The sequence below is a fragment of the Anopheles funestus genome, chromosome X, assembly GCF_943734845.2.
Source record: "Anopheles funestus chromosome X, idAnoFuneDA-416_04, whole genome shotgun sequence".
NCBI classification, from domain to species: domain Eukaryota; kingdom Metazoa; phylum Arthropoda; class Insecta; order Diptera; family Culicidae; genus Anopheles; species Anopheles funestus.
In genome coordinates, this window is record NC_064597.1 from 12,008,383 (window position 1) to 12,036,095 (window position 27,713).

At 48.0% G+C, this 27,713-nt stretch overlaps 1 protein-coding gene across 3 annotated transcripts; it reads left to right on the plus strand.

Annotated features, from left to right (window-relative positions):
* The first annotated feature begins 6,727 nt into the window (after nucleotides 1–6,727).
* Nucleotides 6,728–27,495, plus strand: LOC125771269 (cholesterol 7-desaturase nvd). 3 transcript variants are annotated; one of them, XR_007419296.1, is made up of 6 exons: nucleotides 23,509–24,194; nucleotides 24,841–25,174; nucleotides 25,296–26,005; nucleotides 26,095–26,386; nucleotides 26,454–26,676; nucleotides 27,173–27,495. XR_007419296.1 is itself a non-coding variant. In XM_049441839.1 (5 exons), exons 2-5 carry the CDS (start codon nucleotides 24,956–24,958, stop codon nucleotides 26,613–26,615), a joined length of 1,383 nt encoding a protein of 460 aa, XP_049297796.1. In that variant the 5' UTR covers nucleotides 6,728–7,058; nucleotides 24,841–24,955; the 3' UTR covers nucleotides 26,616–27,026. The 3 variants fall into 3 exon arrangements, 2 of the variants coding, with proteins under 2 accessions (XP_049297796.1, XP_049297704.1); XM_049441839.1 differs by lacking the exons at nucleotides 23,509–24,194; nucleotides 27,173–27,495 and adding an exon at nucleotides 6,728–7,058 and having other exon boundaries at nucleotides 26,454–27,026; XM_049441747.1 differs by lacking the exon at nucleotides 27,173–27,495 and having other exon boundaries at nucleotides 23,510–24,194; nucleotides 26,454–27,026.
* Nucleotides 27,496–27,713: the final 218 nt, after the last annotated feature.

Here is a 27,713-nt window from a genome sequence, read left to right on the forward strand (position 1 = left end):
GCGCGCGGAGGCACAGCGTGTGTGCAAGCGCGTGTGCGCGCGTGCGCGCGTTCGCACCCGCGCAACCGAAAGAGACAGAGAGGGCTAAGCGTGTTGCCCGCTGTGCTGCACAAGGAAGCGGTTTTCGTGAGCAGCAGCAGCAGCAGTGCTGCAGCGGGGATCAGGGATGAGATGAAGACAGTGCGCAACGTGCGCCCTGGTTCGGGGTGCGAGCGAGACATCAGAACGGGAGATTCAGGCACCTTAAAGCCCTGCGATGCGGTTCCCTCTTGGGCGAGCGGTTTTTCGGTGGAAGCGTACGAAGCGAAAGAGTCAAAAGCAACAAAAAAGGAGCTCGGTTTGCGAACCCCCCTGGGCAGGAGGGAGACGGCACACCAGAAACTGCGAAATGCGAGAGAACAATGCGTTTCTTGGTATGGGTGCGGAAACAGAGGGAGAAAGAGAGATAAATAACATGGGGCGCGCGAAAGGGAACGAGAGTATAGGTGAGAGACCCGTGAGCGAATAGCTGTCCAAAGGCTTCCCCCTCTGCATGTACGCGGGGTCCGAAAAAGATACATTGCACGAGGGAGAAAGATAAAGCGACACAGAAAGAGCGAGAGAGAGAGAGAGCGCAAGAAAGAGAACGAAATTGTGTGCGAGTGAGTGAGCAATAGGAAAGGGTTAGACCCTCTGGCAGGGTGACAGAAGCTGCGGATGGTACCATGACTCGTGGGAAGATCATTTCTTCTGCACGGAGACCTCACCCACGACGCATAATGTCTCAATGTAGTTTTCTTCCAGAGGTTCAGAATTAGTTTTCAGATGGTTTTCCACCCTGGAGAAAGGGGAAAAGTTTGCCCGCTGGTGAAGAGATTCTAATGCTTTCTATTTGAAAAGGATGTATGGCAGTAGAATGTATACTAAGTCTGGGATTTAGTCCGGTTTCCAAGATTTGCGAAGATCCGGACACTTTATCGCTAGTGTTCTGAATGGCTTAAAGTCCGCTCTTTTTTCCCCTTTTATTCATTATCAACATTCAGTACATGAGCGTACCATAGAAAGGATAACAGGCAATAATAGTAAATACCATCAATTCTTCTTCTCCCCTTTCGTCAACATCACAAGTCCCCTCGACAACTTCGTTTTGATCATTACGTTGATAGTTCTTTCGCATGGACCAGTTTTCCTATCTGGTATGATTTTCCACAATGAACTGCATAGAAATAGTCAATAATCAGAACAATCATCAACCGGAGAGGAGAACATCCGTGAGATAATCGAGCTGAAGCGAGACCAAACGTGACGGACACCGGTGATGGCGACCGTGTGAAGAAAGAACCCGTGGCGACCCATTTCCTTTCTGGTTGGCCATTGGGATAGGCAGATGCCTTCGCTTCACCCTTCCTTTCGAATCAGTTTCGCGTCTTGTACCGCGAATGCCGTGCCGTGTGTGTGTGTGTTTGCGACGGGAAGAAAGGTACTAAGGGGCAGGGAGGTAGGGTTGTGCCTGAAGAAATACTAAGAGGACACCACATGCCACCACCCACCCACGGGCTAGCAAACTCCTTGGATAGCGAAAGCAAAGAACCCTTTCCTTGGACCAGAGACCCTAAAGAGAGTAAACTGTGGCTGTGTATGTGTGGCCGTGCGGAAAAAGAAAGGAACAGAGGAAACGAGAGGCAGCGACAGAATGAACTGTGTAATGAGCGGCAGGAAGGGAAATAAGAAAAACAACACACAAATGCGCAAAGACCCGATAGTGCTTTGTGAAAGCAGTAGAAAGGGAGATACCCACCGTACAGGGAGGCACCCGCTGGTGCGAAAGAGCACACCGGGACGGGCGGATGGTAACGAAAGTAAGAGAGAGAGTAAATCGTGATCAAACGCAGCGTAAGAGAAAGCAATAAACAAAATAAGGAAGAAAATTCGAAAAACAAAAAGGAAAAGCAAATTATCTAAGCCATACTGTCGGCAGGGTCCAGTGACAGTTCCAGTAGGCACTGACAGGTACTATTTACTAACTTCTTCTACTAGAATGCAGAGCGTCCTAAAGCTTCTTCGCATCCTGTCGACCTTTCTCTTTTCACCACACATACACACGCGCGCGCGCGATTACATTCATACGTACTGTAATTGGCTGAGTCTTTGCTGGTGACCAGCAGAATATGGCCAATGTGTCGCAAGTTACGCAATCAATGGCAATGACATCCATTCGTTTGGTTCCAATATAGGCTGATACGGGTTTGTCGGACACTAGAATGCATCATTAACCGCACAGCCAGCCTTACCTGTCCCTGTTCTAGTGCTTCATCGTTTCCGGTAGAACCAATTTGGAGATTTTACGCAAACGGTCGACCGTGGGGGTTAGAGCCGCTTAACCTTGACAGTGGACCCGATCAGCCAATTTCGTATTAAAGGAGAAAGAAAAAAAAACACAAACAAAACATCCTACCTACGGCCGAATGATCTCATTTCCCCCCTTTCCTTTCCGACCACCGTTTTGCGTTCTGATCGTGCTGGTCGGAACTATCATGTCTGAACTCTGATGTCATACAATCCGCGTAACCAAGAATATGCGCAACCAAAGCCGAAGAAGGGCCGAAGATCTTACACCGCGAAGAAAGCCGGCTCGAGGGTGGACCGGATCCATCCCACGGGATGCCACAGAAATGTCGGGATTTACCGGTTACGGCCCCCAAAACTTGTCCTGCCGGTTTTTGTTTCGATGCCACCGTCATCTACCGGCTCGATGGCAGGGGTTTTTGGTGCTAGGGAAGCCGGGAACTGGGGTAGTTAAGCGCAGCACACTAACCACACGTAACGCTCGGTAGGGTGCGCGGTGCTCTACGATAGCAAAAGTGAAGCCACCATCATCACGGTATGCATGGCATCCATCATCAGGCCCTGCCCATCCAGATCCGTGAAGAACGTACGTCGCCGGGAATGGCGGTCAAACACACTGGCCAATGTCAAGCACGCTGGACGGATGATGCGCACATCTGCGGCGAAGGAGTGAGCGGAGTGGCCTGCTTTGGTTGGATATGGCTGGTGTTGGCGAGGGTAGTATGCAGTCTGGCGCCAGCATGCATCTTCGAACACCATGTCGCTATTGAATGCGCTGGTGTATCAGTTTCGTTCGACACTCAATAACCGTCAATTAAGGGTTGGTACCCGCTTCCGGAGCCGGAATGATTGAGGCGCGATTTAATCAGCTGCTCGTACACCGCTGCACCGCCACGCTTCGTTTAACGCACGAGGCGTAGAGTTGATTGTGAGTTCTGGGTTTTTGGGGCCATTCATTGCCGGAGCACAGTTGGCTGTGGTCAGCACCAATGCGACACAGTTTGCTGGCAGAAGTGAAGAAATGCATTGCAGCATTTCTAACCATGTTGTAGAACTCGAAAGTTCTTGATGGGTCCTGGACATTTCATGACAGAGTCGGCTAATCTGAGATCTCTTTGGTGGGTTTACGCTCACAAGCGCAACATCAGTTCGTAGCGTCCTTTTTGTGCAGAATACACGCAAGGTGAATGGCCCGTAGGAATGGTTCTAATATATGAGGGAGCGAGGGTGAAGCTACGGGATGTGGTTAGTCGAAAGACTAAGAACCAGTAACACTTCAGCGACGACTTTGGACTTTCTCTAGCGCTTTTGGGCTATGGTTGGGGTTGAGAAATTCTTGCAGACGATCAGCAGGGTTCCCGAACTTCGAAATTAAAACGTGCACGAGTGGAGCCGGGCGGAGAATACAAGAGAAACTATACAAAGCCGCATCATTATATCAGCCCGAGCTAGTCGCTGTCTAGCGCGCTGGGACGATCCATTAATATGTAGATGCTAAGATCTTGCCAACCGATCGTCCAGCACAGTGGCGCCCCTGATGTGAGCCTGCTGACCATTGGAACGTTCACGAATTGCAAGCCAATTGCCAAACGATGTCGAGCCAGTGGCCGGAGAAGAAGTCTTCGATTTATATCACTATTCGAATATCATCACCAAAGGCAGTGCCCAACGCGGTGCGGGGTAGATCATTAAGCCGGCGTAGAACTTTTGCCCTATGCTGATGTCGGACAGGAGCCGTAACCGTGGAGAAGCTAAAATCCGGGAAGAAAGCACATCTCCCACTCGCTTCAGTGGAGAGCGGTAGAGCAAGGATACTGGCCCCAAAGAGGAAACTGGTTTCCATCCTTCTCCGAATGGACAGCCACGGCCACAAGGAGACAGTGAGCAATGGCACAGAAGTGGGCAAGGGTAGCAGTTCTGTCGTTTTCCAAACTTGCCACTATCGTGCGGCTACAGCACTATCCTACACCTGTCTCCTTTGCCTTCACATCCACCGCAGGAGTTATGACTTAATTTTCTTCCAGCATTCTCACCGGTCCAGACATGCGGTATCGAAGTAAGCTCATTTCGCCTCGACCCGGAGGGCGAAAGGTACTGGTTTGAATTTTTGCTAGTAATTTTTACTCTCTCTCTACCTTCGCATCCTGGTCCGATGGAGCCGGGAGGGTGGCTCTTTCACTCTCGCGCAGAAACGGTTTGGGGACGCATGACCCCGTAACGTCTTACACCACCCCCGGTACCCTTTTATTGCTCCCGTCCCGGGGATGGGAAGTGGTATAGAGAAAAGCAATCAGCGTTCCTCGCACTGGTTTTGCAAAAGCCGGTTTCTAGCGTAGATGGGCGCATGGGTTTTAAGGGTATCTGAGCGGGTGGTTCCCTCTGTGCCCTGCCGCACTGATTATACCGAATGGCAAGTGTTCTGGCACCCACCAAGAACTGGCTTGGGTAGGTAAACTAGTCTGGAAGATGTCTATTGCCGCTTGTAAATGGCTGGCGGGAGTAGCGGACATCGGAGCTAGTGCTATACGTTCTTGGAAGAAGTTTGAAGTTCACTTTATTTCCAGTGCGGTTGCGCTTAATGCTGGTCAGCCCAACATTAAGGATGGTCGAAATTGGAACGGAGAACGAACACGGACGCTTCCATACACCTCCAACACAAGCACGCGACTTTGACCAACTTTATCAAACTGTCAAGCGTCTCGATATCACTGGAAAAACACTCACTGGTACCACTCTCACATCAGCACTAAAGCAGAAACAGAATGATTCGCACAAAAACAAAGGTAGCACAAGCCTGCACAGCACTAACAGGTATCGTTGCAACAGTAAAGGTATGAATAAAAGCAAGAAAATTCCAAAAGGAAACAAGAAAAGGAGCGAGAGAAAATCAAAGAAAATCAAAAGTAAAGAAAACCGGCAACCGGGTACACTGAACGTCTCCAGTCCTATGAAACCTGTTTTCCGAGGCTTGTGTTATCTTTTCTTTTCTCTTTTCTTTGCGATGCAAGAAAACTCGAGGCGAGCAGACTTACCACATAGCTAGTGTTTGACTAGAGCAGTGAAATTGTAAGGACAATGGCATCTATTATTAGGAAGCAATTGGAGAACTTGTCGCCTGTCAGATATTTGAAGTAGCTCAGCAATAGCTCAGCAATACCAGCAGTAGCTGGTAAGATTATAGTTGTCTAGAGTGTTCTTCTCACATTGCAAATGCTTTTAAAACGACTAGTTGAATTTATTTAATAATACTTGCAAATATGTGAATGAGTTAAGAAACACTCCTTCCATGTTACAACCGTTTTGTACGATCCTTCTGGAGAAGAAATGGAAGCAGAACACCCCGGCATAGCATTACCAGGAAGTGTAATGTCGCAACCATACCGACAATTATGCCCATATACCAATCATTGGATCCCTCATTGGATCCTATCTCCTCTTACCTCCTACCACTTGGACTTGGGAGTTATTCTCAAGGCAACAGTTATTTCGGACCACCACGGTACCAATAACGTGCGCACGGAATCGATACCACACCGTACCGAACGAACGGAAACGCTTCCGTATTTCTGAATGCTCCAAGGATTCAATCAACACCAATCGCTAGTTTGGTATCTCTCTCTCTCTATCTCTCTTTAGCTCTTTCTCGCTTTCTATCTCTTTTTCCGATACATCGGCGTAAACCGATTGATTCAAGGCTCCAGACAAAACCAGGCAGACTAACAAACGATTGACCGTTGTCTGCAACTTCGCATACAGTACAAGTCGTCTGTAAAACGCTAGAACTCGATCATCAAGAATAAGTTACGTCAACACTTATAGAGAAGGTTTATAACACTCTATTAACGGTTTATAGCAGCTTTAGCGTAAATAATTGTATCCCATTTAGTGATAGCTATCTGAAAAAGAACAATTCTCCAATGTTCCAGGATGCCCAGGATTTCTTCATAAATGACTCATTTCTTACTATTACCCACAAGTACTATACTATCAAGTGTTGGGCGTACACGAGCACACGTCTTGAGCACAGTTTCGTCTCGCATTGGGGTTCCAAACAAATTCCGTACCGTGAGGCTTTCGTAACTCCTTTATCTAATCCCTCTACAGTATAGTTTTCGGCTGCAAAGATACGGTACGAATGTGGCTGGAAAGTAGAAAACGCTTACACAAAGGAGCAGACTGTGTAATTAGAAACCCGAGCATGAAGAGTACCACGGAAATTATTCGATACAGCAGCAACCAAAAAAAAAACACACACAGAAAGAAGCGCAGGAGTGGAATTAGCCGAACCGGAACCGGCTAGCTAACTTGGCTAACAATTTTCGGAAACGCGCGCACACACACACACCTCGAACCCCACGGAGGATCGTCTCGGGGAAGTTGCCTGATCAGTGCCGCGCCGTTGGTCCTGCCGAGCACAAGCGCTTAAAGCAGGCCGTATTTTCATTCTTTTCTTTGTGCATAGTATGTGTGTGTGTGTTTTTTTTTCTTTGACCGCGAATTCGACACCCGAGAACTGCACAAAACGGGCGCGCACCTGTGAAAGCGCCAGGAAAAAAGTGTCGGCTTTTTTTTGTAGTTTACTTTTGTTTTCGTTGACGGCCTCATTTTGGCACAGATTATCGCTTATCAGCATTGTTTCTGAGCCCTCGGCCGGTAAGCCGGTAGAGGATCGATCGAAAATAGCAAATAAACTACAAGAACAGCAAAAATCCTCACCCCGAACCTAGAAGAAGGTAAGTGCAGGTCGAATTACAGCGCCATCTATGGGTACCCTCGGATCTAGTGGTAGGGAGGTCGACTAGTGAATGAATTTGTTGGACCCCTTTCCAAACACCCCTCCCCAGCTGCCAAGACGCAACAAAATAGCTTCCTATATGCGGGAAAATAGTGCGTTAGCAAATATCTCCGTAACCGAACACCTGCGAACCTGGAACGAGTAGTCCGGACGGGGTACCTCACAGTCACAGTGCTGGTGTATGCACATTTTTCCGATTGTAACCATCGCTCAGCAACTTTAGTTGCTTTGCTGTTTAGTTTTTTTTTCTTTTTAATTATTGGTCCTTCCTTGAGTTAACTCCCGTATCAGAACACCATCGGAGACCTCGCATGATGGGGGATGATGTTGAGTACCTAGCGCAAACATGGAGCTACAGCTTTCGGCTGACGCATGTAATACGCACCTGACCGTGTGGTAGAACAACTGGCCATTTTTAGCATACGTAAGAACTGCTCCTTATCGGTATGAATCTGATACATTAACTACATCCACCCACACTCTGTTAGAGCTGCTCTGCTATCCAGATTATTCCCTTCCTCCTGTAGATACGATGAGCAAATGAACTGTTCAAGAATAACAGAGAGAGAGAGAGAGAGACTGAGAGAGACAGAGATAGGGAGAACTAGAAAGAGAAAGAGATAGTGCGAAATACCGGAAAGGGACCGTGAGATCGGGGCCGTTCGTTGGGTAACAGACAGAGACAGTGAGATAGATGGCCCTGAATTGTGCAAAATAAACCAACCCGCCATCCAAGCAGCTTTAAGTGGAACGCACCATTCGTAACAACCGCAATCGGAAGAGCGCTTACAGTGGCAAAGCAGCTCAATGAAAGGGGAAGTACACCACGGAGCAGGTGGACAGACCTAACAGGAAAGGGGCGGCAGATGTGGACGAGGAGGGCGGGGGGGGGGAGGAGGGGGTCTAGATTTCAATTTCCCTTGATCATGACCTTTCCGCAATGGTCAATCAATTACGATTGGCACCGAACGGGCTCGAGAGTTGTCGCCCGAACCAAACGTGTGGTACGTATGCGACGACTCCATATGTAGGACACCCACTGCTCTGCGGGAGTCCCCAGCAACTCGTCGAAATCCCCAGCAGCGGTTTGTTGAACACACCACGTTCAGCGGTACGTTTTTTGGGGGGCCTTACGAGAGCCGAAGAGCCTATTGATGGGGAGGGGAATTTTTAGGGGCCAGATATGTGTGATGTGCTTCCGCGAATACAGACTGCCGGTGCGCTCGGTCACCGGTCCACCAGCACCTTCCACCTGTCCCGTATATTGTCCGTCCGCGTACACTGCGTAACAGTGGTGGCGTCCTTCGACACCCAGCGGTTGCCACTGCTGACGCACGAAAGGTGTTAGCTTACGAGTGCGCCCAGCGTATTGTGGTTCCGCGATGCGTCAGCGGATTAGCCAGCGCGAGGACACCCTTTTCCGGAAGATGTGCGGGGTTCGTTCCCGGCGATCTGTCCCAAAAAAACCCCATTTTTTGCACATCGGACAGCACTTTGGCACCTTCTGCACATGATACGGATCGTGTTGCAAATGTGCCGCAACCGGCATTGCGCAATCGGACCCGAACGTTCGTTCCCGGAACGCGCACCCACAGGATAATCGGCAATCCGATGTGCCGCAGTGCTTACACACCCATAGCAACAAGAGCAGCGAAATAATCGCTCGCATAGGCTAAAGTAAGCAACCAAAGAAGAGGACGAACAACGCAACAGTTTTGCCGTTTGCGGGGGTATGTCTTCCGGGCGGGTCAGTGCTAGCACTTTTGACGTCAGCGTATCATGTGTTTTGCTTCCTGCTCCGGTTACGTACATGTGGACGATGCCAGACACACCCTAACCCCCGTCGTCCGGCTTCCAAGATTCGCCCTCTCTACGGTGCGTGACGCACCGAGATGCGGTTGATGGATGCTCCAAATTGTATTCTAAATCCAACTCCCTTCCGTACCTTGGAAGCAAATAAAATACCAAGCGTAGTGATGCGATATAAAACGTAAAGAACAAGTGCGATCAGTACGCACACTAAATACAAGGTAGCTTCAGTAGTTAGAAAAATTTGGAAGAACGAAAACGAAGGGGCCGAGATTAGAACGTTGCGCAACGGTGCGTGTCGATACCGAGTGAAAGAGTCATTGGAACATTAACGCACCACGTACGAGTGCGTGGTTTTAGCTGGAACCAAACAGAAGGGTTACCTCAGCTCAGGTGAAAATTAACACCCCGGAATGCATTATGATCAGGGCGTAAGTTGCGCACGGTCCGAGCACAAATCAGAGCCCACGCAGAAGTTCATTAGAAGTTTCTCTTTCGTTGATTGTGGCCTGTAAAAGGAATTACCGGTGCACTCATTCGTATCGTGATGGTGGCTGAAGATGTATGTACCACGGATGTGAAAGCCGTCACGTTCTAATGCAACCTGGAATAGCAATCCTTTATACGTTCGTGTAGCGCTTACAGAGTTTCTAATATCTGTTGAAGAAAAAAAACTGTAGGACATAAAAGTTCTTATCACCCAGGTACTATTTAATATCGGTACTTCACTTCAGTTGGATGGTGTCATCGACATAACTGGCAGAGCCTGGCTGCGTAACAAGACAATCGTCAATGTTTCGCCTACCATTAGCCGAGCAGCTGTTTGAATCCAGTTTGGATAATAGTGTGGGTTCGTTTTTGTTTTTTTTTCGGTGACTTTGCCATTTCCTCACGTCTTCAGGCTGTGCTAATCAGACAGTATGATGCTGGAGATCTTCGTCCAATCGAGTGAACTGGTTCAACCTGTGTGCCGGTTCGGAGTAGAAGAGCTAGAAACCTGCCTTGTGCTAGACTGCCCTTGTTACCATACCCGCCGACCTCTCCCACTCAGACACACACACACACACACATACTATACTCAGGAGTAGACGACATGCTACACGCATCTTAGCTAACCTTCAATATTAGCAGTGCGGAAGAAACTCCGCAAGGAAGAAGAAATCAACCCGACACTGGAAACGATTAGACGATCGATTAGAGTGTATGTGTGTGTTGGAAGCGCTCGCTTGGACTCTGCACTGCCTTCTGTAGGAAACCTTGCGACACAGCGCTCACTCCTCAGGAAGTAGCCTAGCGCTATTGTGTATTATGTGCAATCTTGCTACATATGGCAAGTTAAGCTCCAAAACTGCTGGATTTATCTCAGACCGTGTTTATGTGCCTATATGTGTGTGTGTGTGTATCAGCAGATTGTCAGTCCGGCTTTCGGGACGCCACATTCGATATGACGCACTCCACCCCGGTACAATTGTTTGGACGAACCCATCAGCCGGTCGCTGTACAAACCGGTCACAGCTTCACGGTGCCAAAAATATATGGTCCAAGCAGAAAATAAAAGACACGTTACAGACACACCTCCACAAGCCTATCGTCCGCATCGTCCGCCCGTTTATCCGCAAGCATCGGAATACCATGACCTTCCAGCGCGTTCCGGAGCGCGTGCGTGCGTGCGTCAGGTAATTCGTGCTCATATTTGCCGCAGACCCGTCGCACTGTCTGCGCCAAACAGCGACAGCTGACGAAACACGCGGGCAAGGATCGTTTGGCAGACTGCTGCAACCAGATTACCGCAAATCCCTCCGCCGATTCCGACAGTTGCGAGTGGGGGGTTTTTTAAAAAAAAAAAAGAAAACCGGTTTAGCGCAAAATTTATTCTAATTCATCGGGCGTTTTCCTGCGAAAACCGATCAATCAATTTCGAGACACGATTGTTATATAACTACCGTGGACAACCGGCGACCGGTCCGGTACCCTTGACAATGACTGTCAAACCGGTGAGCACCATCCAGCGGAGGTGTGGGACGGAGAGGAAAGGAAAGAAGCGGAGGCGAGGGGAAGGAGAGGGGGGGAGGTGGAGTTGGTAACGATAGTCTAGTATCCCGGAGCTGTTCCCCAGTCCTTGCAGGCGGTTGAATGTGCTCTAACCGTGACAGAAGTCACCAGGTACGGGGGGGTCGGTGAAACATCACGAGGTACAGGACGCACACGTTTGGTGCTCGGAAGGAAAAACGAAGATGCAGAAGTAGACGACCAACCAATTACTGTTGTGTCAGCATCACAACCAAATCCCCTACGGGGCTTCGGGTGTGCCTGGGTTGGGAAGTTCTGGCCAGGATATAGCCAGGGACAGTGTAATGTAATCTGTCATAAATGACAGATGGTTCGCGGACCGTTCCTAACAGGCTGGCGAGCCAATTAAGAGCCAATAAAACCCAAAGCCAGAACAGTCTCATTATCTTCCGTCAACCCCGCCCGGTTCGAGCGTGGTAGCGGTCTAACAGTTCTGACGTAAGCGCAACGATCGCAAAGCTGGTAGCGCAAATATCTATACAGGAGTCCTCTCCACAAATGTCCCGAGAACGCCTCCAGAGAACTGGTAACTGTTGATGTTTTATTGTTTTTCTTTTATTGCAGAACGCTAAGCTAAACCCCCAGTGTCCGCTGTACACTTTCACATCGGCTTCGAGAAAGTGGACTTGCCCCTTAACTCCTTCCTTCTTCTCCTCTGTTTTTTTTTGCACCAAAAGATTTACGCACCAGCAGGGCCAGTTTTATTGTTTGTGCGTCTTCTATAATACGGTACGCGTGTTGAGTGAACCCCCGATTCCTTCCCGTTCTGCCTGGTGGGCATAAGTAATGAAAGACAGTTTCTGGTGCTGTGTTACCTCGATGTTTTTCGATTTAAAAATATATATTTTTTTTATTGCGACACCAGATCGACGATTACCTTTCCCTTCGAGAACGTTCTTATAAATCAGTGAACATTCCGTCAGTCACGTTCGGCGCAATTTACGAGCAGCGGACTAACGGTAAACGGTTCAGATCCGTTTGGATGTTCCGCACCCCCGAAGGATGGGTCCAGCCTTCACTGGACAACACCTTCCCCGTGCCATGCGGATTGATCCACGGTAAAAGTGTGTACAGGCGAAAACCGTTTGGATCGTTTGCCGTTTTTACACGTTTTTTTTATCGTTCACCTCGCTTTTCGCTACTTTCGTTCGTAAATGAGAATTTACGCTTCTTTGTTTTTTTTTTTGGTGCTGTTCTCCAAGTTGCAGGGAATGGCAAACCTCAGGAAAACCTCCCTGCAGGAATGGTGTAATTAGTGCGTTATGTGTTTATAACGCCGTGTTCAGAGGCGGAATGTACTATAACATCTGACAGAGCGGATATCAAATCGCATCCGGAGCGTATTCCTGTACGCAGGGTTTTGACACAATATAAAGGGATAAATTTGGGGCTGCCCGGTGGTGCATGTGATAAACGGCGCCCGTCCACACGACAGGACCGGGTTCATATCCCATCCGGACCGTCCCCCGTAGCATGGACTGACTATCCTGCTACGTGGTAAAGTTCTAAGAGCAAAAAAAAAGGGATAAATTAACCGGAATTGAATTTTTGGAGTAGATCAATAAATCTTTCATTCCGTTGTAACGTGTCAATTTCGTAACGTAACGTGTGTAACGTGTGTAAAGCAAATAATTGTTCCTCCATCTTGTCCGGTAAAATGTGTGCCGACCACTGACTAAAGCGAGCACCGCGCGCTGCGTATTAATCTGAAAAAAAAATTATTCTGCACACAATCTCTTTCGTTCGCTTTCTTCGCACCGTTCTGCTTGCGACGCTAGTAAAGGGGAAATCGGCATGAAAATGGCATTTCTTCACCGCACTGCCACACTCACTTTCTCTGCTCTACTCTTCTGCTTTTTCCTCCGTTTGCCCCATTCTGCCGGTCAGAACTATTTTGATATTTGATATTTTTTTTGTATCTCTTTTTCTCTCTCTGTTGCTCTCTCATTAGCTTCTTATTTTCCATCTTTCTTTAAATATATTTTCCATATCTTGTTTGTTCTTGTTCTTTTTGCTTTCTTTTTTCTATTTTTCACATGTTTTTCTTTTATCTTTTTTGCTTTTGCTTTTTGTATGTTTCTGTTCTATTTTTTTCTTTTATTTGCTAAGATTTACTTCATCACCCTATTACATGTGTAAACACTGTTGTTCATAACCAAATTTCTTATTTGTTATCTTCTTCCTTTTTTCTTTTCTTTTTTGTTACGAACCCCGCATATACAGCATGGGCCCGTTTCGTCATCTACGCGTTTTCACTTCCTTTACCCTGTTCCTCCGCGTTCGCTTTCATCTTTCACCTCTGCTGTTTCGTTCGCTTTTCTTGCTCGTGGTTGTTACTGTTGAGTTGAGTTTTTTTCTCTCACGCTTGCGGGCCCCTCCTCCGTTCCATCTTTTTTTCCAGTTCACCGGAGGCGAATGCTTTCTCCTGCCCACCTTCACTCACCACATTTAGGATGGGCATTGGGATCCACGTTCTCTGGTCCTTCTCCATATAAACACACACACACACACACACACACACCCGCAACGACAATGATTCGCGTACGGCAAAACGAAGGGAAAAACGCCTTTTTATTCGCCTTCCATATCTTTCTTTTTTCGCACTTCGTGAAAGTGGTTTTCTGGAATGCAATGATCCAATTCCCCGAACGCTAACCCGATTCCTTACCCCCCCTCTCCCCCTCTCCCCCTCTAGTGGTTGCCTTTGTTTCCATGTACCAATAATCTTGTAATAAAAATGTCTAAAATGTGGTACCGTTCTTTTCTTCGCTTTCCTTCCTTCCGCCCCTTCAATCCGTTGCTTTCTGCCACCACTTTTCACGTGCACCAGCTTCCAGCAAAGGGTGTACCGTTTTTTTTGGTGGGCATGCAAAACCGAGTACAAATCGAAATTTGTTTTTTTTTTTTTTAATTTTGTTTTGTTTAGTTTATTTACCTTTATTCGTACACATACTGGTGGGCACCAGCTTGGTACAAAAGAAAGCGAGAATAAGTTTGGTTTTTAGTGGCGAAACCAAACCGGCGTTGCCTTACATAACGCAAGAGAATCGTAAACAAAAAAAAAAGAAAAAAAAAACGGAAAGACTTTCAATGCTAATGGAGGTGATAAAGTTTGTGCATTTTGAACTGCATCTTAACGGTGGAAGTTGCGATTGCTGCATTGCAATGTTCTTTTGAGAAGAGTCACGCCGGAAGCGTACATCTTCTTCTAGCCGCCATCTTCATTTCAGTTTTGTTCAGCATCACAATTCATGCTGGAATTGGTTTTTTGATATTGAAAATTGATGGCCTTAATTTTAGCAACCGCTCACACTCGACCACTCCTGCATACTGGTCCGCTGCCAACACTGGGTACTGGGCAGCGGATATTGCGTGCATCCAACCCGGGGCTTGGATGTATATGGATACGACCCGTTGCGTAAGAAATGGCGTGGTCAATAAATTTGACCATCGGATTTCATCTGGTGACCGTGTGCCGTTTCGTACTGGCGTCGCATCCACGTGTAGAACGCCAACCCCCCCCAAAACAGGATCTGGCAACACGGACAGGCGGACGAGCGGCTGTTAATAGGGTCAGCAAAATGCTCTAAATTGCTCATTGCCCAGCCAGTTAGTCGCGATTCGTCCTGTTCGGTCCTGTTCGCGGTCACAGCGAATTGAGCCCAATAAATTGGTGTTGCAGCCGGTACTCGAACTGGGACGGCATCCTGGGACGGCGGTGTGTGAGTGTGTGTGTAACTGTTTTGGCGGGGCGGAGTTTTCATTACGAAGAAAACAAAGAAAAGAAAAAAAAACACATTCACACACATAACATCTTTCTCTTTATCGTATCGTTTATTTCGGCCCACCCGACCGGTATCCTCTACATGTTTTTGCGAATTCTCGCTCATTCCCAATCCCGTTAAGCGATCCCGAGGGGGAATGGGAGTAGTATGGGGGAAGGGGGAGGGTGGCTGGGACTGGATGGGGCATAGAATTTGTTCTCCAATTTTTGGGTTTCTCCCTTCCCCCCTAGTTCCCTTTCTCTGGCACATCACCCTCTGAAGATCTCCCCCCTCCCAACATCTCTCTCCCAATATCCTCAAACCAGTGATTCGGGGAAAAAAAAGGTTGTAGACCTTCAATTTTGGACGCGAACGCAAATGCGCTCCGGCAGCAGAACGTGTGGCAGTTCTACCTTAACCAGATACGCCATGATTCGACTATTAATTGGCAATGACTTGGGAAGATTGCTGCGTACGAAACTAGCCTGACCAGCTGTCTTTGTACCAGTCCACTCTGGTACGTCCGATCAGGATTTTGGGTGTCTAGATCGAGTGAACTGGTTCAGCGAGATACACACCGGATCGGGGGCTAGAACACTCGAGACGTCTCCTTCCTTTTTGGATCGCGAAAGAAAAATGCCCGAATCATCTTAAGCCGGGCACGAATTGATCGGCTCGTGTAGAGATCAATCGTACATCCAAACCAGCTCCAGCATTGCGTTGGCGTTCGATGAAGCGGGAGATGATGGATGGAGCCCGTACCGCAAGGAACACGCGGCGTACGGGAGCAGCAACACAACGTAGAACAAAACGGATGGCCGTACGTGACCGACGTCAGCTTTTTGTACGAACGTACCCGAACAGCTGTGGTGTGGAGGTAAGCCGTGTGCGATCTCGATAAGGTATTGTTAATTCCCTTCTTCACAAGACGACCGGACGACCGGAGGGAATGCCAGAACGCGATCGAAAACAAGAAGGCAACCCCAAGCATCTGGTCGAAGAAGAACTAGCTGTAGACTGTTTGGGGACAGCGCGTTCTGACGTGCGTGTGATTCGAGCATTGGTGGCAAAACTTCGATCCCTTATCTCTCACCCTGTCCAAATTCGAAACATGCCAAAAACTGTCGCGGATCACACCAACGCACAGTTCGTGATGAAATCGTATTACGGTTGTCGTGATGGTGATCCTTATACACCCGGATATAACTTAATGACCCTAATGTACGGTGGACCCATCGTTGGAGAAAATGTCCTGCAAATGAAGTAAGGATGGGAGAGTGCTGTGTTGTGAACCAGAAATGCAGTTACGGCTCGGGCAGCTCACTTTCCCGCCCTCAAATCCTTGATCGTGGCATCCAGGTCAAACTGCACACATACACACACGGAGAGATAGGTGAGGGGAAACAGAAAATAAGGTAACAGTTATGTAAAAGCGAAACTGTGAAGCTGTTCGCAATCCATACACAGCTTCTTAGGTGGAAATATATTTTTGCGGATCCAGCATTCCGCAGGCGCTATAGATGCCTCGCAGGCGACAAAATGGCGCCATTCGGAGGGAATTTCAAAACTAAAACAACTGTAAAAACATAAGAAAGAAAAGACGTACTACCCCGTGCGGGGGGGGAAAGTGGTGACGGTGGCGGTGTCAAAAACCAAAAACCGAAATCTTTCAGAGGGGAAACGGCTGTGTATACATGAATCCGTTTCGGGCCGGTACATTAGAAAACCTTGAAGTGGACGAGTGCACTGATATGGAGCAGTTAGTGCTCCACAGATGGGAGTACAGAGGGGTGCGAGGGAAAGAAAAATGGCAAATTGGCAAATCCCGATTGCTCAAGCAAATAACACTGATATAATATATTATTAGCAATCACGACAAAGAAGAAGGAAATGAAACAAAACCACCACCTGTATGTAAATAACAGTAAACAGAAAATGATATTTTGTGGAGAGGGCGAACACAAATGCAAGGCACCATGACAGTTAGTGGCCTGAACCGAATGAAAGTTGTTTGCTGTGCGCGAGATGTCCCCTGCGGGGTCACAGATCGAGAGCAAACGATAGACTTCATCTTGGGGAAGTCAGTAACCGATGGTGCGAAAGAAACCGTTGGGAAATAGTATGGAGTTTTTGGGCCAATTTGGACTTGCACCCTGGCACTAAAAGAACATCTTGTTCTGAAGATTGGCACTAAGGAGATGCCTTGTTCTAACTTCCAGAACTTCAGAGCGACGTCCCTTACACAACTCTCCAAGAAGAATTTGCCTGATAGAAGAGAGAGAGAGAGCGAGATAAATAGAGAGAGAAAGAGAGAATGGTAGAGGTTCAAAGAACGACACAGAAAGAATGGAAGTTCTCGAAAAGCTTTCAATTGCGTTGAGGATCGTCTCTTTACCGTTTTGCCCTGGTCACCTTTCCGGACTTTGCAGCCGTGTATACCCGGGGGGCAATGGACTATAACCGTAAATCACGGCTTACCGGTATTTTTCCTTCGCGTCGTCCGCACCCCACACACCTTCATCCGGGCGGATGGACGACGAGCTCGTGGAGGAGGGCCTGATTTTTTGTTGTTTTGTTTTCGAAAAGTGCGCAGAAAAGGAAGGCACGTGTGAGGGCACGGGCAAGTCATAACAACCAAAAAGCAAGCTCCCCTAGTCTGTCGAAACGTGGTACATCTCAAACCAAAACACTCCAACACGACGGTGTGTGGCCCTGTTTTTCCTATATCGTTTTTAACACCGAAGAGGAAAGGAAGGAATGGGTTTGGAGAGGGGCTGCAACTTAGCACGGCAAAGAAGTGGAGCTGGGAGGTAGGTCCCAAGTTCCAGAGCTTCAACCGCAAAGCAGACGCACAGAGGGTAAGGTTTGTTTTGACTTGCGTGGCCCACGTGGCGTGGCCCAAGAATTCTGTCTATTTTGTTTTGGTCCAATGTTTCTGGTTCCCTTCAAACAAAACAAAAACAAAATGCACAAAACAAAACCAAAAACCAAAGAAAAAAAAACGCGCGCGCCAATGCCGGTCTTCCGAGTGGCGTGATAATATGGTAACCAACAAAAAAAAAAGCAATAAAATAAAAGGGAAGTAGAGCTGCGCTTGGCGAACGAAACCAGGGCTATGCAGAAGTGTGTCTGTGGCTGTATGAAAGAGATAGGGAAAAGAAATAGAGAGAGAGAGAGAGAGAGAAAGAAAAACAGAGGGAGCGAGGGAGAGCGAGAGTGACAGAAGACGAATGCTGAAGAGGCTGTGTGTGAGAGGCATCGGTTGCTCTATTTGCTTCTCAAGCCAACTTGAATGGTTCGAAATTGGGGCACTTTCTAGATTTACGTAACAGCTCCATGATGCCCTTCACGTTGACAAGGCAGGGCAGGATCGTAGGAGAACGCTTGAGCTATAAGCATAACGGTGCTTATAGTACGAGCGGCAGTGTGTTCCAAACGAAACTTACTAACGCTATTGCCAAACGTCAACTGTCAACTGTCACCTGTCATTCGTATCAAGCGTGTGGAATACACTAGCGCAAGTGTTAGTATACGCAAATGTTTTTACGCATTGGTTAACCTTTGTTTCGTATGTTTCTGAGGCTTCTTATCATCATACGAAGCATATACGGCAGTAGAGCGAGGATCTGAAATCCCCAAATCATTACACAGCAGTTGAACGGAAGAACTTGTTCTAACATCCACTACTCCAACAATGTTATGTGCATAATCCGGCATGTGCTTCAATGCACACGATTTCACAACATTAGAAATCTGTAGCTATCTTGCCCTGACTTTTCATCTCCAGGTATACCTCCTGGCATCTGATGGTCTCGGACCCCATCCACCAACAGTTTGGTGAAAGTGAACATTTTTCCTGGCATTGCTGGTGGCAGCAGCAGGGTTTTGCCCGTAATGCGGCATGGGATACGAAGCACCTGGAAGGAAAACCATACCTCCCAATTAAGGCCGACTGTGGGCTGCGCAAAAATACGCGATGTGGTCTAGTTCACTCCGTTGTTTTGGTTTTGGTTTCTATATATATATAGATAGATACTCTATGTTTTTTTTTAAATCTTTGCTGTTTATTGTGTGGTTGTGGTTGCTATTTTGCTGTATCGCAATGACCGGCCGTCAAGGCGGTCACTAGTGTTCGGTACCCCGCAGGGGTTATCCAGCACAACGCAGCACACAAATTGGAACGTGAACCGGGAAAATACGCGCTACGGTGTGAAGCGTAAAAACCGTTTTGAGGGGAGAACGTCAACATCGGGCACATGGGGGACGGTTGCAGTGGCGCCAACCAGCATACTGTTGGCAATTCGTGAAACCGTTACGCGAAATTCCGTGCCCGAAAGCCAGTCAAGCCGTCAATCTGTTCAAAACTCACAAATCGGACAGGATCTCCGCGAACCGTTTGAGGCACCTATAGCGGCGGCGGGAAGGATGGGGAGGGGAGTGAGATGACTGGAGATGTTACTGCGGGTTGGAGGAACCCTGCAAAAAAACATGTCCAGCCCTAATCTGGACCGATGTTCGTGCCGGATCGGTGAATGCGAATGCGCAGTTTGGTGGTTGCGGGTTTGCCTGTACGCCCCATTACGGTATGCGCGGCGAGCACCGAAAATCAAAACCCTGGGCATGTTGAGAAGTCACCGACTCCAACAGTTGCGCTCCGAGGCAAACGGGCTGCACTGATGAACCGTTAGATCCGCGAAGTTGCTGCAAATCGTCAGCGTAACTGTAGCGCGGTTGGACATGAATATCTTGGGGGTATATACTGATAAACCTTGCTGACTTGAAACAAAATAAAATAAAAGACATGTACCTCTGGAGAGTTACAGCTACTTTTGACAGTTGAAAGATGCCAGATGAAGGACTCTTTTTTGGCATGAGCGAGCGAAAGAGAAAGAGAGAGAGAGAGACTGCAAAAAATGGGTGATCATGACACGTGACAGTCGAATGGACACCGATTGCATCAGATGGTGGCGAGAAAGCGCAACCCCGGTGGGTCCTGATCCGGGACCTACCCGACCTCCAACCGGGGAGAAAAGAAATTACCCGTGGCGCGGTCATCACCTACAACATACGCCGTAAACGAGTTCAACGAGCAAAATCAAGAAGAGAGGCCTGGTTGGGTCCGGGACACGAATAGGGGAAGGAACCGATTAGAAAGAGTGTGACACTCTGTTTTCGGGCGGACAAGAAGAACTACACCGTTTAGGATGGTGAGAGGGATAGAAGAGAGGGAGAAGGAAGGAGGGAGAGAGAGAGAGAGAGAAACCGAAACAATAAAAAAGCAAGATCAAAACAAACCCGAACAGTGTAGATCGATAGCAGTGACAGATAACAAGAGGGAGGAACCCGCAACAGCTCCAAAAAAAAACAACAACAGCAAATTGCCGTTGCAGCGATCATTATCGCTACACAAAATATATATGTATAAATATATATATATTCCAAAACAACAACAGCAACAAAATAAATAAAAAAAAAGTTGTTGTTTACTCACTGCGACGGCGACCTCAGTCACGTGATTGTTGGTTGGGAAATTTTTGTGGAAGGAATTCGAAAGATTCCGTAACCGTTACCTGGACCATTGACCCTGTGCCCGTTGGCTTCTCCTCTTTTCAGCTTCTCCATCTTCCCGCCCGATATCTTCGTCATCGCTTTTCATCGCTTTTATTTTCTTGGAACACTTAGACGTAAACAATGCTCAGATCCATAGCATCTCTTGAGCGTTATACAGAGAGCGATTTTTATCGCGCGTTTTTTTTTTACGACCATACATCTTAATTGATGCGATCGGCACAACTCAACGCGGGAGATAGCGTGTGTGTGGACGGGTACGGTAGTTTGGGTTTTTAATTTGTCAATTAAATTAAAACGTTAATCGTGTCTCCGCGAACAATCCGTCTCCAATTACTGAAGCCTCGGCAACCGGTAATCGTTGCGTTGCGACAACCTGAGCCGGAACAGCAAATATGGCGCCAATATTGGGTGACAGTTTCGACTTTCTGTGTCGTCTTAATCCTGGTGTTTACACCACAATCGCGCGTCATACACTTCTGACCCTGAAGCCTGAAGAAAGTCCACAGTGGAGTGCGAAGGAATAGCCCGTACGAGCAGGCGCACGCGCACGTGTGTGTATATGGCACTAACATTGAACTTGACACCGCGCGTGGTTCGCACGTTGGGTGCGTAGTATGCGTATAGTATGCACACTACAGTAACGCGTGCAACTTCCAACACAAGTTCGATTCCACTTTCGTTGCTGGTGAAGATGGTGAAGATACAGCCCGATTTCTAGCGAATTCTCGACACTTCTTCCATATGCGTAGTATTATCGAATGGTGTGATTCCAACGTGTTCTTTCGCCAGCTTGCGTGGGTTTTTGGGGGATTTTGTTTTTAATTTAAGAATGTGAAAGCTTTCGCTTGTTCATGTTTCTGTATGGTTCGCTTTGATTTTTTTTTATCCCGTTGCGAATTACATATATAGTGAACGAGACGGGAACAGGGGGATAAGAACGTATCGCACCTGGTAGAACCTGGTAGCAAAAAGGTTTTTCACCAGTGCGGAGCAAAGTACCGTAAGAATCACTTCACCCGAACCCCCGAGCGCGCCATTTCTACCTGTCCGCCATGTTGCCTATCCTTCGCGGATGCGCCACTAATGGGGAGTTTTTCGCCGAGTTTCTGGCGAAATTCTTTTCACTTTAGCAAAGCGATTGAGTGGTAAGATAGCGCAAGCACAGAAGGAGGCAAACACAACAAATAATAATAAAAAAAAGAACGGAAAACATTAATCACTAGCGGTTATTGGGGTATTTCGTATTGCGGAGAAGTATGATCGTGAGATGAAGTTAGCTGCAGAGCGGTAGAAAAGGGAAAGAATCAGGAGAATTCCCTTTTCTCTCTTTCGGACATTATGTTCTTAGGTACGCCGAGCTGAACGAGCAAGTGGTTGCAACCGGACGCTAACGTTTATCGTTCCCAAACCCCCCCCCCCCCCCCCTCCCCCGCAGCAACAAAAGACGCTGGCCACTTTCGTAAGTGGAATTCGCGTTCTCCACAAGAACCTCCCTGGGTTCCTGGGAAACCGTTCCAAAACCGTTTCCTTCCCGTACCTGTGGCACGATTGGAAGTGCCTGGAGAAATTGACGTGGCACCAAAAAAAGAGGTCGAAAAACGGGGGGTGGAGGGGGGAGGAGAGGGGGGAAGTTTTGCTTTCATCATCGTGTTCTGTTGCGTTCTGTGCGGCGCAAAAGTCCAGGCACCAGGTCCAGTTGACTTTGCCGAACCGATCCAGAATGGAAATGGTGATTTTATTTTGCTTTCGGTAGGAGGCGCTGCTGCTGCAGTGTTGTGTGCCACACCATCATACACGGACAGCGAGCAAAGGGGGCTCTTGAACTTAACTGGTCCAGAAGTAGGTTATTGCGTTCTGGACGTTAGTTGCTGTTGAGGTTTTTTTTATTCTTCTTTTTCTTTCTTTCCTTTCGTTTTGTTTCCCGACCAACACGAGAGCGGCGCGCGTGCAGGTTAGGAACTGAGCGCTTCATTAATTTCGCACCAGACGTAGCAGATTGTTGTCGCGAGTGCTTCGCGATTGCATAGCGGAGCTTTTTTGCATTTGCGGAAACGCACGCGCCCTTTCCACAATTGAGCGTCATCATCAGCATCATCATCGTCAGCGCCATCGGAGTTCAGGCCCTGTTGACAGTTATACAGGGACACTCGCCAGCGTTGTCAAACCAAGCGCCGCCATTGCTGTGTGCTGATCACAAACAACTATTTGTGATATAACCTTTATCGTGTTTGCACACATTGCGTAGCACGTGTGTATAGCAATAGTTCAATCATCTCCAATGATTTTGTCTCATTTGTTTGGAGAAGAAGCAGGGGGAAGGTAGAGGTGAGGAGGTTTGATGAATTGCATATTGAAGTAAACAAATTCCAACGAAAGGCTGTTGCATCGCATATACCGTTTGCAACTCGTATTGCTCCTACGAGTTAGGCAATCGGCATTACACCGGTATCGTACGCAAAAACTGGTGCTTTCGCTTTTTCTGAACCATCGCGCATTCGGTACACGTGTCCTTAGTTCGCCGCGCATACAACTGCTCCCTAGTACGACGGAAGCTTTGACTAGCTGAACTCTGGATGTTTGTGGTGCAAGTTAAAAATATATATAGATACAAAAAAGGACAAATAGCTCTTTCGCTGTGAGGTCTTTCGTTGCCTAACCTCCAAACTAAAGACATACTTCCCTGGTTTGCTAACAGGGAGATAATTTAGTTTTTGCATGTTTGTATCTTTCCTTCACTCTTGCCGTTCCGGAAAAAGTTCCGGAAAAAGAGGCATTATGCAATATCCGGACGAGTTCCAGAATCCCCAGAAATTCCCGCAGATGACACCCGCTCTGTTGCAGGTGTCTTCGCTGATTCAAATTTGATTTGATCTCAAAAGAATCAAAGTTCCGGAAAAAGAGGCATTATGCAATATCCGGACGAGTTCCAGAATCCCCAGAAATTCCTGCAGATGACACCCGCTCTGTTGCAGGTTGCGTTATCGCATGCTCGTGTGCTGCCAGCCCCCTCACCTACAACCCCCGTTATCGCGGACCTCGTTCCTATCAATCGGATCCCCCGATAAGTGACGCTCACACGTAGCGTGTGGGGGGCTTTTAGGTGGCCTTCGTATGGTTGTGGGGACTTGGCCATAGGGAAAGACAACGACCACCAACCAACAAGAACAGCAACACCGAACGAAGCATGTGAAACCCGAATAAACTGCGTGCAGGTGTTTCAACGTACAGACGTCCTAAGGGCAGTTTATCGCACGCCAATGACGCTTTTGGTTGGGGTTGCGTGAGATGGCAGAATTTGTTTGTTGGTTTGTGTGTGTGTGTGTGTGTTTTTTTTTTGTTTTTTAATTTGGACAATGAAGAGTTCTGATCGAAACCACTATTCCAGTCCCAAGATGAATGTACAATTGTTACCGATTGTAGGCGTTAATGTCTGATTTGGAGGCCCGGTTTTAGATTGTGATTGGTGTTACTATTACCTCTCTATCGCTAACTATCGCTGGACAGTTTCTTCCCCCATTCGTTTGCTTGGTTTAATGATTGGACTAAACTTTATCTACTCCTCCGTGGATGGGTTAATATATTATGATTCGTCGCGTTTTTTTTTTCGCAATCACCTTCGCTGACTTGCTGATGAGTAATCTAGCCTCGCTATCGGCGCCGCTGCGGCATTCGGTTTGGGGGGAGGGGAGTGGCAGAATTCGCCCGAATCAGGGATGTGCTTGAAACACGCTAGCCACTAACTAGTCATCGGTTTTAGCCGGGGTTGGGCAGGTCGTTTGCAGGGAGCCCAGAAGTTTGCTGAAAACGTGCCCCACAGACAGGACGCACAGGCCGGCAAAAAGACTGGACTACGCTGCTGGGTAAGGTTCAACGACGCAGCCTTCTGTATAACGCGGGTTGGGTTCGCTCCTCTTATGTCGTTCATTGTCAAACACCCCGGGGCGGCCGATGACGAGAAGATTCGGTTTCGGTGCAAGTTCGGTACAATTGATTCCACTATTCAAATCAGTGTACACACGGGGGATCCTGTGCTGTGAGTACGTACAAGGCGTTTCGAGATCACATTAAGTCAGCAGACCGGCAGGATTAGGCCGCAGTAGCACACTGGCAGCTACTGTCGAAACCTCGCTCGCTGTGTTTTTGTGTGTGTGTGTATGTAGGTTTGTGTATTTTTTTTTGTTTGTTGTAAGACCTGCGAAACAAAACGTACAGTAGAAACGCAAGAACGCAAGAGCGGGGTGTACCACAAACCCCCCCTCCCCGTGTCATATCTCTCCCTCCGGTGTTCCAATGCCCGGACCCATGTTTCGCATGCTGTTCTTAGGTCCTGTTCGCTCAGTGCACATTAATTCTTGCTCCCTCGCCCAATTCAATCGTCTCCTTTCCCTCCCGCACCTACCCCCCATCCCCCCCTCCCCTTCCCCCCTTGCATTAGTGGAGCCGTGATTGATACGATTCGTTTGATGGTTTCTGTTGCTCTGCTACGCTTCTTTTGCTCTCTTCTAGACGGCACAAGGGTAAGGGTACGTGACGGGTACGTGACGGGGGCTGGTTGGTTTGGTTCTGCTCTAGTACAGCTACGGTCCACACGTCGCGGACGGCGATCAGTCGGTTCGCCGCAATGGAGAAGCTCGGTTCGATGATGGAGTACCGGTTGAAGACGCTGACAAGTTGGATGGCGCGCTCCGGCAACGGTACGCTGGAAGAACTGCTGCACGACGCCTGCGACACGCTCGTGCTCTGGCCGTGGACAACCGGTCTGCTGTGGTACGGGACGCTCGGTGCCGCCCTCGCGTACGGATTCTATCTGTTCTACTATCAAGCGATGGTCTGGAAGCGGGTAAGATAAGACTCACTAAGGGGAAGTGGCGAGGGAAAGACATACTACATATCAACCACCACCACGATCATCTCTCTGTCTCTGTCTGTCTCACCTCCACGTTGTCGGATCACGGATCCAGGATCTCACCGATATCGGCTACAATCACATCCTGGATACGGCACGCATTGGCAAAAGCGACCGGAAGCGGGTCGACACGGTAAACCGAGCACGGCGTTTGCGCAAGATCGGCGATCGCTTACCACCACCGTACCCGAACGGTTGGTTCTCCGTGCTGGAGTCGGAAGATCTCGCCCGCGGACAGGCAAAAAGCGTCGACTGTCTCGGCCAGAATTTGGTCGTGTTCCGTACGGATGCGGGCGAGGTGAACGTGCTCGATGCGTACTGTCCACATCTCGGTGCCAATCTCGGTGTCGGCGGTATCGTGCGGGGTGACTGTATCGAATGTCCGTTCCATCACTGGTCGTTCAGTGGGCGTGATGGGCAGTGCACCAACATTCCGTACAGCAAATCTGGCACAGTACCGAAGGTGGCACGGTTACGCAAGTGGCGCTCGCTCGAGGTGAACGGGTTCATCTTTATCTGGCACCATGTTGACCCGGAAGCCGAACCGTGGACGTTCAACGTGGTACAGGAAATCGAGGACGGACGCTGGGTGTACTACGGTAAGAACGATTTTCTGGTCAACTGTCACATCCAGGACGTGCCGGAAAATGGGGCTGACGTGGCACATCTCGCTGCCGTACACGGACCGAACATGATGTCCGGGAGCGACATCCGATATTCACGACCGGCTTGGGCCGACTTCGGGATGCACTCGTGGCTGGCAAGGTAAGGGACTTGGAGCGCATCTTCGCTATCTAGCAACAACTAATAGGAAATGCACAACTTTCCAACAAAAAAAAAACACACACACACAGCTGGCAGGCACCGGACGAGGGTGATCCGACACACGTCGCCAAAATGGATCTGGTGCATTCGTTTCGAATTTTCAACAAGTTTGAGGTGGGTAAAATCGATGTCCGTGCCTACCAGATTGGGCCGGGCTATGTGCAGCTGATGATGAACACGGGCATGGGACCGTTTGTCGTGCTGCAAACGGTCACACCGATAGAACCGCTCGTGCAGAAAGTTATCCATCGGTTCTACGCACCGCGCAACGTATGGAATGCAATCTTCCAGAAGTTTGCCATCTTGGCGGAGAGTATCATGGTGAGTCGTTGATTGGTTGGTTGGAAGTAGTCGAGTTGAGTCGGTAACAATGTGCTTCACCTTCCAGTTCGAACGTGACATGATGGTTTGGAACCATAAGCAGTTTATCGACAATCCACTACTGATCAAGGAGGATCGTCTGATCAAGAGCTATCGGAAATGGTACAGCCAATTCTACTCCGAAAACAGTGTCAGCTTTACGATGGCTAAGGAAAAGCTTGACTGGTGATGCATTCCAGTGCGCTGGCAAAGCCACTGCCTCCAAAATACCCCAAATATATAAAACATAGGTATGTGTATGGGTGCGCCCGTCAGGACTCATTGGCTGACGTTGGCAGACAGCCCGAAACTAGCACTGGCTGCGGTACACAACGTACCGACAGACCGGGCAGTGATCTTCTTGTACTTAGCGCGTTACGAATCGACATTAGGTTGAATCTGCAAACTATAGATTATAAATTATGGAGAGAGAACACAAAACAACAAACTCTCCCACCGCAAAAGGAAATAAAAAGAAAAAAGAAACGAATGGTAGCCGTGCTTATCGGTGGGGAGAGAATACCTACTAGGTGAAAAGTTACCGTGTTAGAGATAGGATTATGAACAGAATAAAGATAATCAGTTTTGTATTTTAACGTAACACTCGTATCGAAGTTCATTCGCTTGATGGATTTGCGGGTAGTAAGCAATAAGAAGTGGACGATGGAGAAGGTGATAGTCTTATCTATTTTTGCTCAAAATGTTTATTGATTGTTTGTTTTCTTGGTCTACTTTGTTACAATCTAGCAAAAACGCTATCAATCGCGAGATGCTCCACGTGATTGGTGCTGGTGGGAATACCGGAAGTGAATATAGGATTCACAAGCCGATCGGACAAACATATTCGACGATTATAAAGCGATTGATCAATTTTACATCAATACCGTATTGTTCGATGCCGTGACCGTGAACTAAAACGATGATAATGTGACGCAACCGCCGTTACATATTATCCACCGCGATGGAAGTGATGTGGATAATCAATGTCCAAGAATTAGGCGTGACGCACGTAACGCTTATCGACTATGGTTGGAAACAAAACGGTAACGTATTGAATGTTATAAATAAAATACTAATAAAAAGTTTGCACGTGTTTACACCTTCAAATATACTACCTCAGTAAACCCAAATTTAACCACTACAAAATCTCAATGACCCTTATGCATTAAACTTGGGCAATAAAGCGGTTGGGAAATCTTGGCAAGGAAAAGGGGTTTTTTTTTGGGTACGTAAATAGCATTTTAATCTTTGCTCTTTTTTATGCTATCAGTCTGATATTTATTATCCA

Bases quoted from the DNA above. Each gene is read 5' to 3' on its own strand.
- LOC125771269 (XM_049441839.1), top strand. From the start codon at position 24,956: ATGGAGAAGCTCGGTTCGATGATGGAGTACCGGTTGAAGACGCTGACA. The intron at 26,006-26,094 runs GTAAGGGACTTG...ACACACACACAG, and splicing joins ATGCACTCGTGGCTGGCAAG to CTGGCAGGCACCGGACGAGG. The intron at 26,387-26,453 runs GTGAGTCGTTGA...TTCACCTTCCAG, and splicing joins TCTTGGCGGAGAGTATCATG to TTCGAACGTGACATGATGGT.